The sequence below is a fragment of the Rhinatrema bivittatum genome, chromosome 2 (assembly GCF_901001135.1).
Source record: "Rhinatrema bivittatum chromosome 2, aRhiBiv1.1, whole genome shotgun sequence".
Lineage (NCBI taxonomy): Eukaryota > Metazoa > Chordata > Amphibia > Gymnophiona > Rhinatrematidae > Rhinatrema > Rhinatrema bivittatum.
The window spans coordinates 188,043,639-188,060,668 of NC_042616.1; the positions used below are offsets into that span (position 1 = coordinate 188,043,639).

At 40.2% G+C, this 17,030-nt stretch overlaps 1 protein-coding gene across 10 annotated transcripts in view; it reads left to right on the forward strand.

Moving 5' to 3' along the window:
• PHF14 (PHD finger protein 14) overlaps nucleotides 1-17,030 on the forward strand; it is a 1,104,121-nt gene that overhangs the window by 242,757 nt on the left and 844,334 nt on the right. For all 10 annotated transcript variants that reach the window (XM_029588971.1, XM_029588965.1, XM_029588970.1 and 7 more), the window contains exon 8: nucleotides 5,753-5,899. In XM_029588971.1, coding sequence (XP_029444831.1) covers nucleotides 5,753-5,899 — 147 coding nt within the window. The remainder of the gene's footprint in view (nucleotides 1-5,752; nucleotides 5,900-17,030) is intronic.

Below are 17,030 nucleotides of genomic sequence, written 5' to 3' on the forward strand. Positions count from 1 at the left end.
CAGGAGCTATAAGCAGGGTTGATAATGGACCTTTGATGAACCAGGTCCGCATATTTAGCCGATGCATGCTGTGACTTGGTGCAGATGGCTGCTGGAGAGTTGGCTTCCGTTATAGTGGCTAGATGAATGTTGTGGTTGTGAAATTGGTTGGCAGCCACTGTTTTCAAGTCCAATCTTACAAGATTACCTTTTAAAGGTTCTCCTTTATTCAGCAGTGAGTTGGAGAGAATGACAAATAGCTGAGAAGAATCCAAGGTTCCTTGTTGGCCGAGGACAAGAAGATGGCATTGTTCCTTTTTGGAGCGAAGGGCCGCTACAGAAATTCCAGGCGGTTTCATCCATATTCATGAGTATCTAGTTGAATGTCTTGTCCCTTCGGAGGATCTCACGCATTTTTTGGCCTAGCAAGCTTCGTAAGGAGGTGAGCTTTGAGAATGGAGCACCTGGTTCTTCAGGATGAAGGTATGAGGGCTCATTTCAGGAGATAGGCAGGTCATCTGTCTCACTTTTATCAGATATGTATTCTGATTTAAACAGTCCAGCAGGTACTGGAATTGGTGAGAGGCGACTATGCCCTAGGGCTTCTCTGAATTCTTTCGGATACCTTTATGGTCTCTCCATCCCATTTTCTGCAGAAGAGAGTGGCAGTGGAGATAACTTTTAAAGAGGCACTTGGTTTGATGGCCATTATTCCTGTTCCTAGATCACATGGCATAAGGTATGATATCCCAGTTGTTTTTGTCATTCCCAGGAAAGAGGAGTCTTCTTGGCCCATCCCAGAATTCAGTGCAGTCAATTGAGATTTGACGGGGTCTTGTTTCCGAATGGAAACTCTACCTTTTGTAATAGTGGAAGTGCAAATGGGGGAATTTCTCACATCTCTTGTTCAGATGGAGGCATATCTGCATAATCCCATTCACTAGGAACATCAGTTTCCTGTGGATTGCCATTCTGGGACATCCTTATCAGTTTTAGGAACTGCCCTTTGGGCTGGCTACTATGCCTAACACCCTCAAGGTCATCTGCAGAAGGAGGACATTCTAATACATTTTTTAGGGTGACTAGCTGATTTGAGTCAACCATGCAGAAGAGCGTAGGTGTTTTCCTTGCTTTAGGAACTAGGCTGGGTGGTGAACTTGGCCAAGAACAGTTTATGGTCGTTTCATATGCAAGAGTGTCTCAGTGTGCAGTTCACTATAGAACAGGACAGAGATTTTTCTGCCATTGAGTAGCATTTGGAACTTATTTGCTCAATTTTGTGCCTTGAGAAAGCTTACTCACCCGGCGGTGTGGGACTTATCTACAAGTCATAGAGTTGATGGCATGTTGGATGCTGTCCCCTGGGCAGGAATGCACTTGTGGCCCCTTCAGCACATGTTGTTCTGCTGTGGGTTCCAGAAGCACAGAGTTTTGTGGTGGGATTCTTGCCTTTAGGGATGTGCGTCCATTTGCAGTAGTGGAACTTCTCAGAAAGGGGGTTTCCTGGAAGATACTGGGCTGGTTGGTACGCATGATAGATGCAAGCATTTAGGCCTGAAGAGCGACAGTGGGCCTTCGATCGGTTGGAAATATGCGCTGTTAGCTTGCATACTTGCAGTTCGTCGAGCGGCTGTGACCTGCCTCAATCATTAAGGTGAAGCCTGGACCCACCAGATGTTGGAGGAGGTAACTGCAGTCATGGTATGAGCAGATCAACATCTCCAGGCCAAACCTGCCTCCCCATTGTTGGGAAGGACAATGTAAAAGCAGACTTCCTCAACAGGCAGGCCTTGGACCCCCAAGGGGGAAGTTGGCAGACAGAGCCATTCAACTAATAAGTGGGATGCTGCGGTCACCTGTCTCGGGCTTCACAGACGACCTCTGGCATTGTGGACATATCACAGTTATTCAGTCACAGAAGTAATCTGAGATCCTAGGTATCGATGCTCTTGTCCAGGTTTGGCCATGGATTGGTATGTGATATGCCCTCCCGCTTATGGCTGTTGATAACCTGGATCATTTGGACGGTTGCAAATCAGACTGAAACTGTTGTTCTGTGGGCTCTGAATAGCCAAAGTCCATGTTATACCATTCTTCAGAGGCTAGCAGTACTCTCGGCCTTCCACTCAGGAAATCTCTATTTCTTCAGGGTCCATGCTGCATGATGATCGGGTCGGTTTGGTCTTATGGTTTAGACCCTGAGAGGGCTTGGTTGCTGAAATGTGAATTATTTTTCTGCAGTGAATTCCACTGTGGTCTGGGCCAGGAAATTGTCTGCATCTCTAATCACGTTAAAGTTGGAAGGTTTTTCTAGGACTAGTGTGAGGAGCGAGGTACTTTGACGATGCAAGTAGAAGCTCTTGCTTGTTGTGGTAGTCAATGGTGGGATGTTGCCTGCCATCCAGATGTGTCCAGGTTGTTGAAGGGAGTTAGGCATTTATGTCCTCCCTTGCCTTTGTTTTTTATGGACCATAGCCTGGTCTTGAGTTTCCTTGGCTATCTGTTTAGTACGACCAATTTTAGAGCTGCAGGCTCCTCCTTGCCTTGAGCTGTTTTTGCGAATGGCTCTGGGGTCAGTACAGATTAGGTACCTTTTCTTTTTGCCAAAAGTGGTTTTGGAGTTTCATTTGAATTAGTGTATGTCCTTGTTGACGTGGGACAGGGATAGAGATGGATGTGAATATTGTCTGTTGTGTGCCTTGGTTGTCAGTCGAGATTGGATGCAAAACTGGAGGAATATTAACTCTCTCTCAGACAGTCTGAGCATCTGTTTGTGCTCTATGGTGGAGATAAACAAGGTGAACCGGCAACACGGGCGACTACAGCCTTTTGGGTAAGAGAAGTCATCTTGGCTGTCTGTGTGGGTGCCGATGTTCTATTGCCTACGCAAGGTAGGACACTTTCCACTGGGACTCTGGCGGTATCGTGGGCCGAGCTTCGGTTGTCTCCTTTTGAGGATTGCCGAGCAGAAACATGGTCCTCCTTACACACTTATTCCAAGTTTTACTGCTTGGCCGTTCGGGTTCACGAGGATGCCCCCTTCACATTGCAGTGTCTGCAGGACCGCGGACAGCATCCCGCCCTGTTTGGGAGTAGCTTTGGTACATCCCATTCGTGTGGATTGGCCTGTCTGAGTGAAGAGGAAGGAGAAACTACTACTTTCCTGATAATTTCCTTTTCTCTAAGGAAGGCAAGCCAATCCAAGCCCCCACCCTTGGCTGCCGTCTTGCCTTTTAGTTGGTTCTTAAATGTGGATGATGCAGATTGTTGATCCTGTTATTCATTGAAGGACTGGTAAGTATCATAACCAGTCTCTGAGTTTAGGGAATGTTAATTCTTTTGATTGTGCTCGGTGTTCCAAATTGGTTGGAAGCATGAGTGGTTAACTGTTAATAGTCATGTTCAAATCAAACAGTTTGTCCACAGTTTGGCTTTTCCAGAGAATACTGGCAGGCTGATGGGGCAGGGCTTTGTGTCCATGACATCAGCTTTATTCCATCCTTATCTGCTGGTAGAGGTGCGTAATCTACTTGCTTGATTTGGCCTACCTTCCTTAGAGAAAATTAAATTGTTAGGTAAGTAGTAATTTCTCCTTAGTAGAATATCTCACCTTGGTCATACAGGCAGAACACAGACAGACCCTCACCAGTTGTGGAATAGAGAGATTATAATTATAAATAGAAATGTACAAAAACTGACCTGGAAACTGCAACAAGCCAGACTCTGTATTATGCAGTGCAACAATGTAAAAACAGAAACTTTGTGATTCCTCATAAGACCAAATAAAAAAATAAAAATGTATAAAACATTCATAATAGTAAAACCATACTGATAAGAATATTTCAAACAGTTGATGAATAGAACATTCAATAATTAAAAACTCATGTTTTTTAATTTCCAAAACAGCAATAAACATTTTTCAAAATAGCAGATATATCACACCCAATAATTAAAACTAATAAGGACTTTAAAATCTTCCACTCTTCATAACCTGAGATAGTCATGGATTAGTGGGGACGAAAGGGAGTGGGCTGGGGTGGTTGGTGGCACACACACTTTCTCCTCTCTCTTGCTCACACCCACATACTCTCACAGACACACCTGCTTGCTCGCACTGTAACACACACTCACATATATGCTCATTGACACACATTTGCTTACTCACACCCACGCACTCTCGTACATTCATTGACATACCCTTGCTCACGCTCCAACATATGCTCACAGATACATATGCTCACTGACACATACTTGCTCGCACTCATGCACTCACACATTCACACTCTCACACATGCTTGTTCATACCCACCAACTCTCACGTTTGCTCACGTACTCACAAATAAATACAAATATGTTCTCTGCACATGTGCTTGTTCATACCCATGCACATTCACACACACACTGATGCTCGCTCACACACTTGCTGAATGATATAAACCGACAGTTAAAAAAAAAAAAAAAAAAAAAAAGGGGGTGGGGGTGGGTTATACATTAATAGTTGGGGGGATCCAGGCAAGGCCCCAGGAGAATGGGTGGGCTTCCAGTTAATACTTCTGGAGGTCTTCCTTGGCTAGGAAAGGATATACTACAAGGCTGCTTCCCCCCCCCCCATCATACTGTTTTGTTTTGTTTTTGTATTGGCTAAGACTGAGGGGGCAATCTGCAGAGGAGAGCAATAAGGGGTCCTTCAGGCAGCGGTGGGAGGTGTCTCCCGCTTAGAAATGCGCAGCACATGAAAAGAAAAGCAGCCGACTATTTTTCACTATCACTGCTGAAAGTAATGATGGTCATGTCTTTAAGTGAGACGCCGGTTGTCCACCCCTGCCCTATTGAATGAGCTATGAATGAGCATTTTATTTTTTACAATGAGTCCCAAGTTCATTAGGTAGATTAGATTGTTGCAGTTAGAAAACGAGTGAACATAATGAAAGCAAACATTTCTTCTTTCCAAAAAAAAGTGATATGACAGTAGTAATATAGGTGTAAACTCTGCCTGTTGTTCAGTGATTAATATATGAGATGATGACTGTGTGTATTAATTGGTAAGAAAAGGATAGCAAGAAAATGAAAAATGAAGGGTCATCGCATCAGTACATATCCAGCCCTAAAACTCAATCCTCCTCCCAGTAATCGCTGGGCTATGCCTTCTGTTTGCTCAAATATTTAAGTGTTTTTTTTTTTTTTTTTTAAATTAACAAAGATTAGGTGGCAACAAATACCTTGTTAGGAAAATTTAGAGACTCTATTGAAGTGCTGCTGGGTACAGCCATTAATGTTTTAAAAGATAATATTAATAAACAATAGCAGTAATAACCAAGAAGTACTTTGCCTAATTTGATAGTACATTGAATGTTTTAAATGAGAGGATAATAATTTAGACTCTGCTTTGTATTCCATTGACTGCTTTTGTAACAGCGATTTGTTTTATTTACAGACCAAAAAATAGCAATGTGAATTTTTATGGCATTATTAACATTCATAGATACAGTAGATAGAGCTATTGCATTTTTTTCTTTTCTAATTTGGAAGAACCTCATGACCTAAAATTTTGTTTTAATGTGTTATGGGGCCATAATTTTATTCTCAAGATGACATATGAATTTGAGAAAAAAAGCAGTACACTTCTAGTTTATTAAAGTTGATACAGAAGAACATGTCCATGGAAAACACAATTTGTCCTAGCTTCTACTCTGTTTTTAAATATTATAATATCAGAAATGTAGTTTGGAATATCTTGAAATCTGTTATTTTCTTTCTTTTCTTTTTGAAACAGGATATAGCAGATCCATTTTTTGCTTATTGCAAACAACATGCAGACAGATTTGATAGAAAGTGGAAACGGAAGAACTACCTGGCTTTGCAGTCTTATTGTAAGGTGTCTATGCAGGAGAGGGAGAAACAGCTCACACCAGAAGCACAGGTACTGTATGTGTGTCATATTTACATTGACCATGAGTGTTCAGAGGCGAAGTGGGAAGGATTTTGTGGCATTTGTGTTGGAAATACTATAAAAATGAAAAATAAGTTTTGAGGGGCCAGCCTGACGTTCCATTGGTGGTGCTGCCATGTGGAAAACCTGACTTCAGTTCCCAGCTTGACTTATTTCACTCTGTGCTGATGATGTGGAGGCAGCATGCAGTAGTGTCCCATCCATTATTGAACAGCAGCTTATGCTTCTTAAGGAAGTGCTTGTGCTGGGTTTAAAGGGAACCATTTGTCATGTGACTCAGCCAGTGGACTGCTGCAGCAATGATTGGGCTAGATGGGAAGAGGAGTGGGTTAAAAATGTGAAAACCCTCTGAAAAGCTACAAATCAAAGCTCTTTTTGTCCTTTCCTTAGATCATTCCTGACTGTAGTGGTAATGAATGGAATTAAGGCAGGTGCTGAAATGGCTAGAATCTTAACAAGTAGAAGTATGCTGCCTTATTGGAAAAACGAGAGAGAAATTTGAAATAGTTTTGTATGTCATATTAATACAGTGTAGCAGTAACCTCTCTAGATTATTCCTGAAAATATTTCAGAAGTACGTTTGCAGAAATAATATTCATCATAATGCAAAATAGTTAAAAACTAAATTTAAAATGGCTTATTTCTTTCTGTAAAAGTCTTATTTTCCAGTAAATGCCTTCAACTGTTTAGTGTTTTGGGGTGCTTTAAATGAGAGAGGCATTTTTGGGTTATAAGCGATATAAGTAAATGCTTAACCCTAATGATACCAATAATGCAATACTGATGCAAATGAATTTAATTGCAAACTGGTAACAAAAAAGGCAGATGACATGCTTGCTCAAACATGACTAGTTTACTGCATACCATGATCACCATAGGTCTGAGGCAGAGAAAAATTAAATTTCTCTCACCAAATCTTGCTGAGTACCTTCACATGGTGTAAATTTCAGCAAAGCAAACACTACTATGAAAATATGATGACAAAAAAAAGTTAAATTCAGTCTGGCCACATGATGCCTGGGATAAAAAGGTACCTTTTCATAGCTTCAGCACTAGTGTTATCGATGGTGGTAGCGATGGTGCTGACCCTTCAGGTGAAGATAATTGTGATACTGCAGTAGGATATAGTGACCTTATGCATGGACCCACTGTAACAATTGAAATCACAGAATTTAACGAAAAACTATCTCTTCCTCTTAGTTTATGTGGACTCCTAAAGACAAAAATGAGATTATAATCTGCTGTTTTAATGCCACAAACTTTACGTTAAAAGGATGTACAAATAGAGCTCATCAAAAATTGGAAAAAAGAGGAGTACCAAATGATGCAATTGGAGACCAATTAAATATGGCAGAAAGATAGACAAATTGTTTTAATTGTATTGGATGCCATTGGTCCAATTAAAAATAACTTTCAAGCACATCTAGTCATGTTGCCTGTATATATTACACCCTATGAACTCCGGAAGGGAAGCTCTTCTTGGCACAGCGCAAGTATTAAGGAAATTAATAGTAAAATTCAGAGATTGAAATCATACTCAACATTTCCTGGCTTATGAGTGAGGTTCATTCCTGTTATGGTATATGCAAAATGAACCCGTTTGGAGACATTACCTCTGAGCAGGATGCTTCATTTTTTCCTCACATGCCATAGGATATGATGTAATGTTGCTACTCAATGTTATGGCAGACTGCTTGCAAACATTTCTCACTACACCCTTTTCAGGATAATAGCAGAGACACAGCAACAATAAACAAATGCTGTTGTATTACTGAATTTGTTAAATTGTCTTCCTACAATCACCTCTTAAATGTATCCTGTTACGTCAAATATCACTTTGCTTGCTGACTAGCTTGCTTTATAAAGTCTAAAACTAAAACTGGTTCAGTTCATATCTAAAGAATAGGTTCTTCCAAGTTCAGATCAATAACGTATTATCAGACAAAGTCAATCTAAAAACAGGAGTACCGCAGGGATCAGCCACATGTCTGAGACCCTTTTTAACATATACATGCTGCCCTTATGCCATCTACTTGCAGGACTCGGAATCATACATTACATTTACGCAGACGATATTCAACCAATCCTACCCATAGAAGACACATTAGTGAAAATGTTAAATCTAGCTAACATGTACCTAGACATTATAAGACAACTACTAAACCAAATGGAACTTGTGATTAATATGGATAAAACAGAATTTCTACACTTAGGGGCGGATTTTCAGAGCCCTGCTCGCCTAAATCCACCCAAAACCGGGCGGATTTAGGCGAGCAGGGCCCTGCGCGCCGGTAAGCCTATTTTACATAGGCCTACCGGCGCGCGTAGAGCCCCGGGACTCGCGTAAGTCCCGGGGTTTTCGGAGGGGGCGTGTCGGGGGCGGGCCCGAACCGCGCGGCGTTTTCGGGGCGTGTCGGGAGCATTCCGGGGGCGGGCCCGGGGGCGTGGCCGCACCCTCCGGACCCGCCCCCAGGTCGCGTCCCGGCGCGCAGGAGGCCCGCTGACGCGCGGGGATTTATCCCCCGACAAAGGTAAGGGGGGGGTTTAGACAGGGGCGGGTGGGTTAGGTAGGGGAAGGGAGGGGAAGGTGAGGGGAGGGCAAAGGAAAGTTCCCTCAGAGGCTGCTCCGATTTCGGAGCAGCCTCGGAGGGAACGGGGGTAGGCTGCGCGGCTCGGCGCGCGCCGGCTATACAAAATCCATAGCCTTGCGCGCGCCGATCCAGGTTTTTAGCAGATACGCGCGGCTCCGTGCGTATCTACTAAAATCCAGCGTACTTTTGTTTGCGCCTGGAGCGCAAACAAAAGTAGGCTATTCGCGCTCCTTTTAAAATCCGCCCCTTAGAACATAAAAATACTGAAATCAGCCAAACCCCAATAATCCTCAAAGACAGCCAGAAAATTGAACTAGCTGAAAAAGTACGTAACCTCGGAATAATAATGGACCCAGAAATCAACTTAAAACAGCACATATCTCTGAAAGTAAAAGAAGGCTATGCAAAACTAATGATCCTCAGAAGGCTAAAACTACTACTAACACCAGATCAATTCAGAACAGTACTTCAGGCAATAGTCTTTTCCAGCACTGAATACTGCAATGCACTTTTACTAGGTCTTCCAAATTCAACATAAAGACCGCTTCAAATACTACAAAACACAGTAGCCAGAATATTAACGGGAAAAAAAAGAAGAGACCATATAGCTGACACTCTAACAGAATTACATTGGCTACCCATAGAACACAGAATAAAATACAAAGCTTTATGTACCATACATAAACTAATACATGAAAAATCAGATTGGCTAAACACAGCACTGCGAGTACACATACCACATAGAAACCTTCGGTCATCAAATAAAGCACTCTTAACCGTTCCTTCAATAAAAACGGCGAGACTAACCCAAGTGAGAGAAAGGGCCTTATCATTAGCAGGCCCCACAATTTGGAACACAATGCCTACAGAGATCAGATTACAAAGAGATCTCAAGACATTTAGGAAAAGTTTGAAAACATGGCTTTTTAAACAAGCATTTTATAAAGAGATGGGAAAATAGAAAACAGTCAGGAATAGGCAGTAGAGCACCGACGCACAACATTTAGAAACACACAGTAGAGGGGTCTATGAACTCTACATCACTACAAACATAATTGTAACACTATGAATAATGAATTTTACCTGTAAACAGTCCCTTCCTGGTACACTCGGTCATGACTAACTTCACTGACAATAGTTTGTATTTAATGATTTATTATAACTGAACCTTTTGACGGCACCAGTTAGAATGTACTATGTATGCTTCTCCCTACATTAATTTATGTGCCACCATGTAAACCGTTGCGATGGTAAATAACTTAGCGACGGTATAGAAAAGATTTTAAATAAATAAAATAAAATAAATAAATACACTGTGACGGATTTCAAAGGGGCATGGGATAAACACTCTGGATCCATAAAGGCTAGAGGATGGGAATGAAGAGAAGAGCCATGAGGGTAGCTTACGGGAATGGTGGCTACTACCTGGTGATTACTACCCTTACTCAATAAGCCTTCACACGGATAATGCAACTTCAACATTGCTCTCTGCTTCAACGCAAGGGGAAATGTGGAAAAGAGGATTTGCATTCAGACAACAACCAACAAGGACTGAACTACACAGTCTGGGTAAACAAATATCATGGGGGGTAGCTTGCTTATTGCGGCAGTTACTACCCTAAACTAATTAAGTCTGATATTTCACTTTGAATGCATATACAGCGTTGCTCTCTGCTTCAACGGCAGGGGGAAATTTGGAAAAGAGGATTTACATTCAGACAACATCCAACAAGGCATTGATCTGTGCAGTCTGGGTAAATAAGCATCGGGGTACTTGCTTGATGTGGTGGTTACTACCCTTAACTATTAAGCCTTATGCTTCACCTTTGATGCAACGCCAACATTACTCTCTGCATCATTGGCAGGGTGTGGCAGGAAATTCAAATCAAACAGTTACCAACAAGGGCCCTGAACTTGGTGGTCGGTGAAACAGATAAGTATGGGAAAATAAGTGTGGGAGCTTGCTGGGAAGACTGGATGGGCCGTTTGGTCTTTTTCTGCCGTCATTTCTGTGTTTCTAAAGGAGGTCCTGATTTATCTGCAGTCATCACTGTCGATGCTCCTATAACCAAATGCTTATCCTCATAGATACGGATAATGTGATCTTGATGCAAATGAGTTAAGTATGAACTGGCTACAAAGAGTTTAAAACACGGCTAGATTACTGCACATCATGCTATAGACACGAACAAGATACATAACTTTTCTCTTCACATCAAAGAGATGGTATAGTGTTTCTAGGTAATGTTATGACAGAATACTTATAAACATGTTGCACTGTGCTGTTTTCCTGAGTATCAGGAACAGAAGAAAGAAAATAAGTGCTATTATATAGTAACATTGTAGCATAGTAAATGATGGCAGATAAAGACCAATTGTTCTATCCACTCTAGTCAGTTGTTCCTCTTTCAGATTTTTTTCCCCTTTAGGTAGATGAACATATAGTTTCTCAATGCATTAACCATCACCATTAGCCTTTATATCTCATCGAATCATGCTCATTGTTAAGGTTATAATCTTGGCTGCTCTGTATAGGTTGCACAACCTTTCTGAATGTGTAATGCAGCCATATCACTGATGTTAGGATTATAACTATGGCCACTCCTAAATCTATCTTGTTTGAGAGTTCCTAGTATTTTTTCCTTATAACAAATATGTGGGTAATTTATTTTTTGCATTCCAGATGCATGATTTTACACTTTTTGGCATTAAAGCTTATTTTCAGAATCCTGACCCTTTTTTCCAGTTTTCTCAGGTCTGCTTTCATTTTCTCCACTATACTTTGTGTGTCTGCTTTCATACATATTTTAGTATTCTTTGCAAGCAAGCATATTTTCCATCAAATTGTTCTGCAATTTCACTAATAAATATATTGAAAAGAACCAGTTTTAAGTTTCAAGCCCTGTGGTACCACTAGTCTCTTTGCCTTTACCAGTATGGGCTCCATTTAACAGAACTCTGGGTTCTTCTGTTCCATCAGTTCATCACACAATTGACGACAACCTTCTGGCATATCCCCATACTGTTTACCTGTCTTTAGTACAGAATAGTGTCAAAAGTCTTTGAAATCCAGATAGACAATATGTACTGCTTCTCTCTCATTTCACCACTTTTGTTACCTTTTAAAAAAAACTCATCTTCCAATTTATTACATACCTAATCTAGTCAACTTTCAAAGTGAGTTACAACTACAATATATTTTCATGCATACACAGTTCTATAAGTTAAAACATAAATTCAAATATAACTTAAAACATAAGTGATGACTGTGATCTCAGGTCAGTTAAAACCCACCTTCAAAGACTACCAAATAACATCAATAAGCAAATGAAAATATTTTGATCTTGTGGCCCAATCCAATTACATATCAAAATAGTTTTGCCCTTTGAAACTTTACTCCTTAGTTAACTCTTAAAGGCTTGTTTAAAAATCATGTATTCACCATTTGTTTGCAATTTGCAACATTTGGACCAAAATGAATATATTTTGGGAGACAGTTCCAAGCAGTTGGAACAAATCTGAAGGAATCCCAAAGGCACATACTGACTAATCTGGCCTGTCTTAGTGATGGAGTTTCCAGCAGACCATTGTTAGCAGATCTTAATGTCCATACTAGAACATATCGAGTCAGTAAGCAAATAAGATATTATGGGGATAAGCCACACAATAAATATGTAATGGAGTTTTGTATTAGGTGCACCAAATAATTGGTAACCAGTGTAAGTTTTGTAAAGAGGGAAAGAAATGCTCAGGCTGTTTTCTTGGCCAGAATGATTCTTATAGCTGTATTTTATATTAATTGCAGTCGACAGATGACTTTTATGGGTAGATCAACATAAATGTTATAATAGCCTATCTGTGCAGTTACCAATGCCTGGATCACACTTTTCAGATCTTCAATGTTCAAGAATGTTCATATCTGTGACAAGGATTTTAAGATACTATAAACACTCATCACTACAATGGTGATACGATTGTTTTAAACACTTTTAGAATTTGCAAAGCATTGCAGTATCATTATTAAAGATATTACGAAGTGCATGCAAGATATGTCAAACTATTTCCATTCAAAGACACAACAAGAAAGATAAATCAATCCCCCTCCCCAAACTCTACTGAGAGGGTTACAACTGACCTGCACTCATCTACCCTTTACCTTTATCAGTATGCATACTACTGGACACATTGAATACATTCCAGGCAAGCACATGCCAACACTCTTTTGCTAGTTTGTGGCATGTTCCACCATCCAGCTAAAATGCCTGACAGCTACCAAAAGAGGTGTAAGCAAAGTTATTCCTTTTTTATGAGGGAGGTTGAGGCTCAGGTAAGAACAGTCGCAGCAAAATTGAGATTTTAAGGTCCATTTTATGAAGCCTTACCTGAGAATAAAACCAGTGATTGATCTTTATCCATTTTCTTTAGTTGTATTGCAAATGGAGTTGCCAGTGCTTATTTTGCATATATTTCCCTCTACATTTGTGATGACCTGTGCTCTGTCTTTCCCATGCCTTTTAGCTCTCTGCTAGTGGATCTTCTGTGTCCTCCAATAATTGCTGGTAAATTTTTCAGATTAGGACCTTATTGTTGAATGGCGTCACTTTTAGCTTTTCAAACATGGTCAAGCTCCTGCCATAATTTATTCTGACAATCCACCACTATTAATCCACAACCGTGGGGGTAAATACAATTATACACCATTCAAAACCCACACCTAACCAACTCTTGTATTTTTTTTTAATTTAAATTTTAATTGAATTTATTTATTTTCATTAAATTTATTAAAATTCCTATGTGAACTCACACCCAAAAACCATTAGTTCCTAACATAATTTTTGTAAAATTTGTTGGGTGTATGGTAATGCTTCATAAACTACCAAGAGCACTCAACCATTAGTGCCTTGTATGCAATTTCTTGTTTAATTATGAGCACCATGAGTTGGTTAGGTGTGGGTTTTGAATGGTGTATAATTTATTCTGAGGCATCATGTTCAGAATGCCCTTCAATTGTAGATACTAAAGTCTGGGGCATTATACGTGCCATAACTTTCCTGAAGTAATTGTAGGGTGAGGAATTTGCCCCATTAACCAACTTCTACTACGTTATAATCCACACTGCTGGGGGAAATTTGCCCTTGTAAAATGGTTCAGAAATTGTGACTGCAGTGGCCAGGTCTTGTGACCTATTAATGTGATGCCATTGAAATGCTATTAGAGAGGAAGGGTTTGCAAACTTTTTATGTCATGGGGCCCACCTCTTTCCATTCATGCAGTTGGTTGGGGCCCCACAAAATGGGATACTATATATGTGAAGGGTATTTATCAGGCAGCCTCACTACCAACCAGTGCTCAAAATCCCTAATTTGTTTTTCTTAAGAACATAAGAAGTTGCCATACTGGGTCAGACCAAGGGTCCATCAAGCCCAGCATCCTGTTTCCAATAGTGGCCAAACCAGGCTACAAGTACCTGGCAAGTACCCAAAACATTAAGTAGATCCCATGCTTCTGGTGCCAGTAATAGCACTGGCTATTCCCTAAGTCATCTTGATTAATGGCAGTTAATGTACTTCTACTCCAAGAACTTATCCAAACCTTTTTTAAACCCAGCTACACTAACTTCCCTAACCACATCCTCTGGCAACAAATTCTAGAGCTTAATTGTGCGTTGAGTGAAAGAATTTTCTCCAGTTAGTTTTAAATGTGCTACTTGCTAACTTCATGGAGTACCCCCTACTCCTTCTGTTATCTGAAAAAGTAAATAAATTCACATTTACTTGTTCTAGACTCCTTATGATTTTTAAACCTCTATCATATCCCCCTTCAGCTGTCTCTTCTCCAAGCTGAACATCCCTAATCTCTTTAGCCTTTCCTCATAAGGGGAACCATTCCATCCCCTTTATCATTTTGGTCCCTCTTCTTTGTACCTTCTCCAGTACAACTATATCTTTTTTGAGATGAAGTGACATTTTCCATTTTATTCACTATTCCTTTCCTATTAATTCCTAACATTGTTTGCTTTTTTGACTGCCACAGCACACTGAGCTGATTTTAATGTATTATCCACTATGATACCTACATCTTTTTTCTGGGATAGCTCCTAATATGAAACTTAACATAGTGTAACTACAGCATTGCTTATAGGCATCACTTTGCACTTGTCCACATTAAATTTGGATACCAAAATCTTGGATACCAAAATCTTCCAGTCTTGCAAAGTCTTCCTGCAATTTACCACAATCCGCTTGTGATTTAACTACTCTGAATAGTTTTGTATCATCTGCAGATTTGAATACCTCACTCATCGTATTCCTTTCCAGATCATTTGTAATATATATTGAAAAGCATCTTTCTAAGTACAAATCCCTGAGGCACTCCACTGTTTACTTTTTTCCATTGAGAAAACTGACCATTTAATCCTACTCTGTTTCCTGTCTTTTAACAATTTGTAATCCATGAAAGGACATCTCCATCTATCCCATGACATTTTAGTGTTATTAGAAGCCTTTGTCAAACACCTTCTGAAAATCCAAATACACTACATCTACTAGTTCACCTTTATCCACATGTTTATTAACCCCTTAAAAAAAATGAAGTAGATTTGTGAGGCAAGACTTTCCTTGGGTAAATCCATACTGACTGAGTCCCATTAAACCATATCTTTTGGCTGAAATAGCCTCTTTCACCTCACCTTTTAACGATGCTGGTAATCATTTTGCCTTCCTCCTTTCTTAATGCGTGAAATACATCTGGACTGCGCTTCTAAAATGGTATTTTTAAACAATGTCCATGCCTTTGTATGCTTATAACCTTTGCAGCTGCACCTTTCAGTTTTTTTGATTTTCCTCATTTTATCAAATATTTAGTGTTAGATCTGTAAATGTACATATTGTCCCCCTTCCAGACATTAGATCAAATTCGATCATGTTATCACTATTGCCAAGTGGCCCCATCACCGTTATCTCTTGCCAAATCCTGAGTTCCACTAAGAATTAGATCTATAATCTGTTCCTGAACCAATTTCTCCAAGAAGCAGTCATTTATTCTGTTCAGGAACTTTATATCTCTAGCATGTCCCGATGTTACATTTATCCAGTCAATATTGGGGTAATTGAAATATCCCATTATTACTGCACTCCAAATTGGTTAGCTTCCCTGAGTTCTCTTAGCATTTCATTGTCAGACTCATCATTTTGGCCAGGTGGATGGTAGTATACTCCTATCACTATACTCTTATCCAGCATACTTGGGATTTCTACCCATATAGATTGAACTGTGCATTTAGTCTCTTGTTTGATCTTTATCCAGTTGGACTCTATGCCCTCCCTGATATAAAGTGCCTCACCCCCACCAAGTTGATCCTCCCTATCATTGTGATATAATTTGTACCCTGATATAGCACTCTCCCACTGGTTATCCTCCTTCTACCAGGTCTCTGAGATGCCAATTATGTTTCTCATTATTCATACATTCTTACTCTCCCATCTTATTTCTTAGTCTTCTGGCATTGGCATATAGACATTTCCAAATATTTTTTGTTTGTATTAACTGCCTGCTTTTCAGTTGATAGAGATAATTTGGAATCCTTTAGCTCAGGTGATTCTTTTCTTTTAGGCACATGGACTACTTTTGCTTTTATTGGAACCTCTCTGTTGAGATGCCCTAGCTCTCCCCTTTCATTAGTATCCTTTGAAAATACCTTCCTCCAAACCATGCACTGCTGAGGGACTTTTGGCTTTCCCTTTGTTCTAGTTGATGAAAGGAGTAAACACCACACAGGCAGAAATCCCAGACCGACAGAGTGAAACACATATCCTGACAGACATAGAGACCCTACACAAAGTGAGGCACAAACATCCCACAGAGAGACAGAATCCTTACATCCAGATAAGCACAGAAATTCAGATATACCTAGAAGAAAATCAGAGACCGAGAGAGGCATAGACAAAACACAGGCAGACAGACCACATCACATTCGGAGACCAAAGCATAGCAATCACAGGCACACACTCCATTACAGAGGTCACACACCACAATGTAAGGGCTGGAAAATTAAAACAAAAAAAAAAGCAAAAAATACATAGGTGCTAGCCAAAAATATTGGGGAGCTGAGAAGCTCCATCTCACCCTGCCCAATTTATTTATTTTTTTCTTTTTCTTTACTGTTTTCATTAGTTTTCCTATTTTTCTCACCATATTTGTGTTTTTCTTAGTTTGCTCATCTTTTTAATTTTCTTGGTTTTTTTTTTACACTTTTTGCCTTTATTCTCTCTTCCTTCTTCATTCTCTCCCCTCCATTTCCTCATTCTCTCTGGCCTTTTTGCCCATTCTCCTCCTCAACCTCACCACTTTTCCCTTGGCGGGCAATGGCTGTGATTGCTCTCTTGGGTAGGGACTCTGTAGTAGCAGGATCTCCTTTTGGACTGGGGCCTGAAGGTGGCATGTCTTTCTGGGTTGTAGAACTCTGCAGTGACTGTTCCCATTTTCAGGTCTGCTGCAGAATAAGCAGCTCC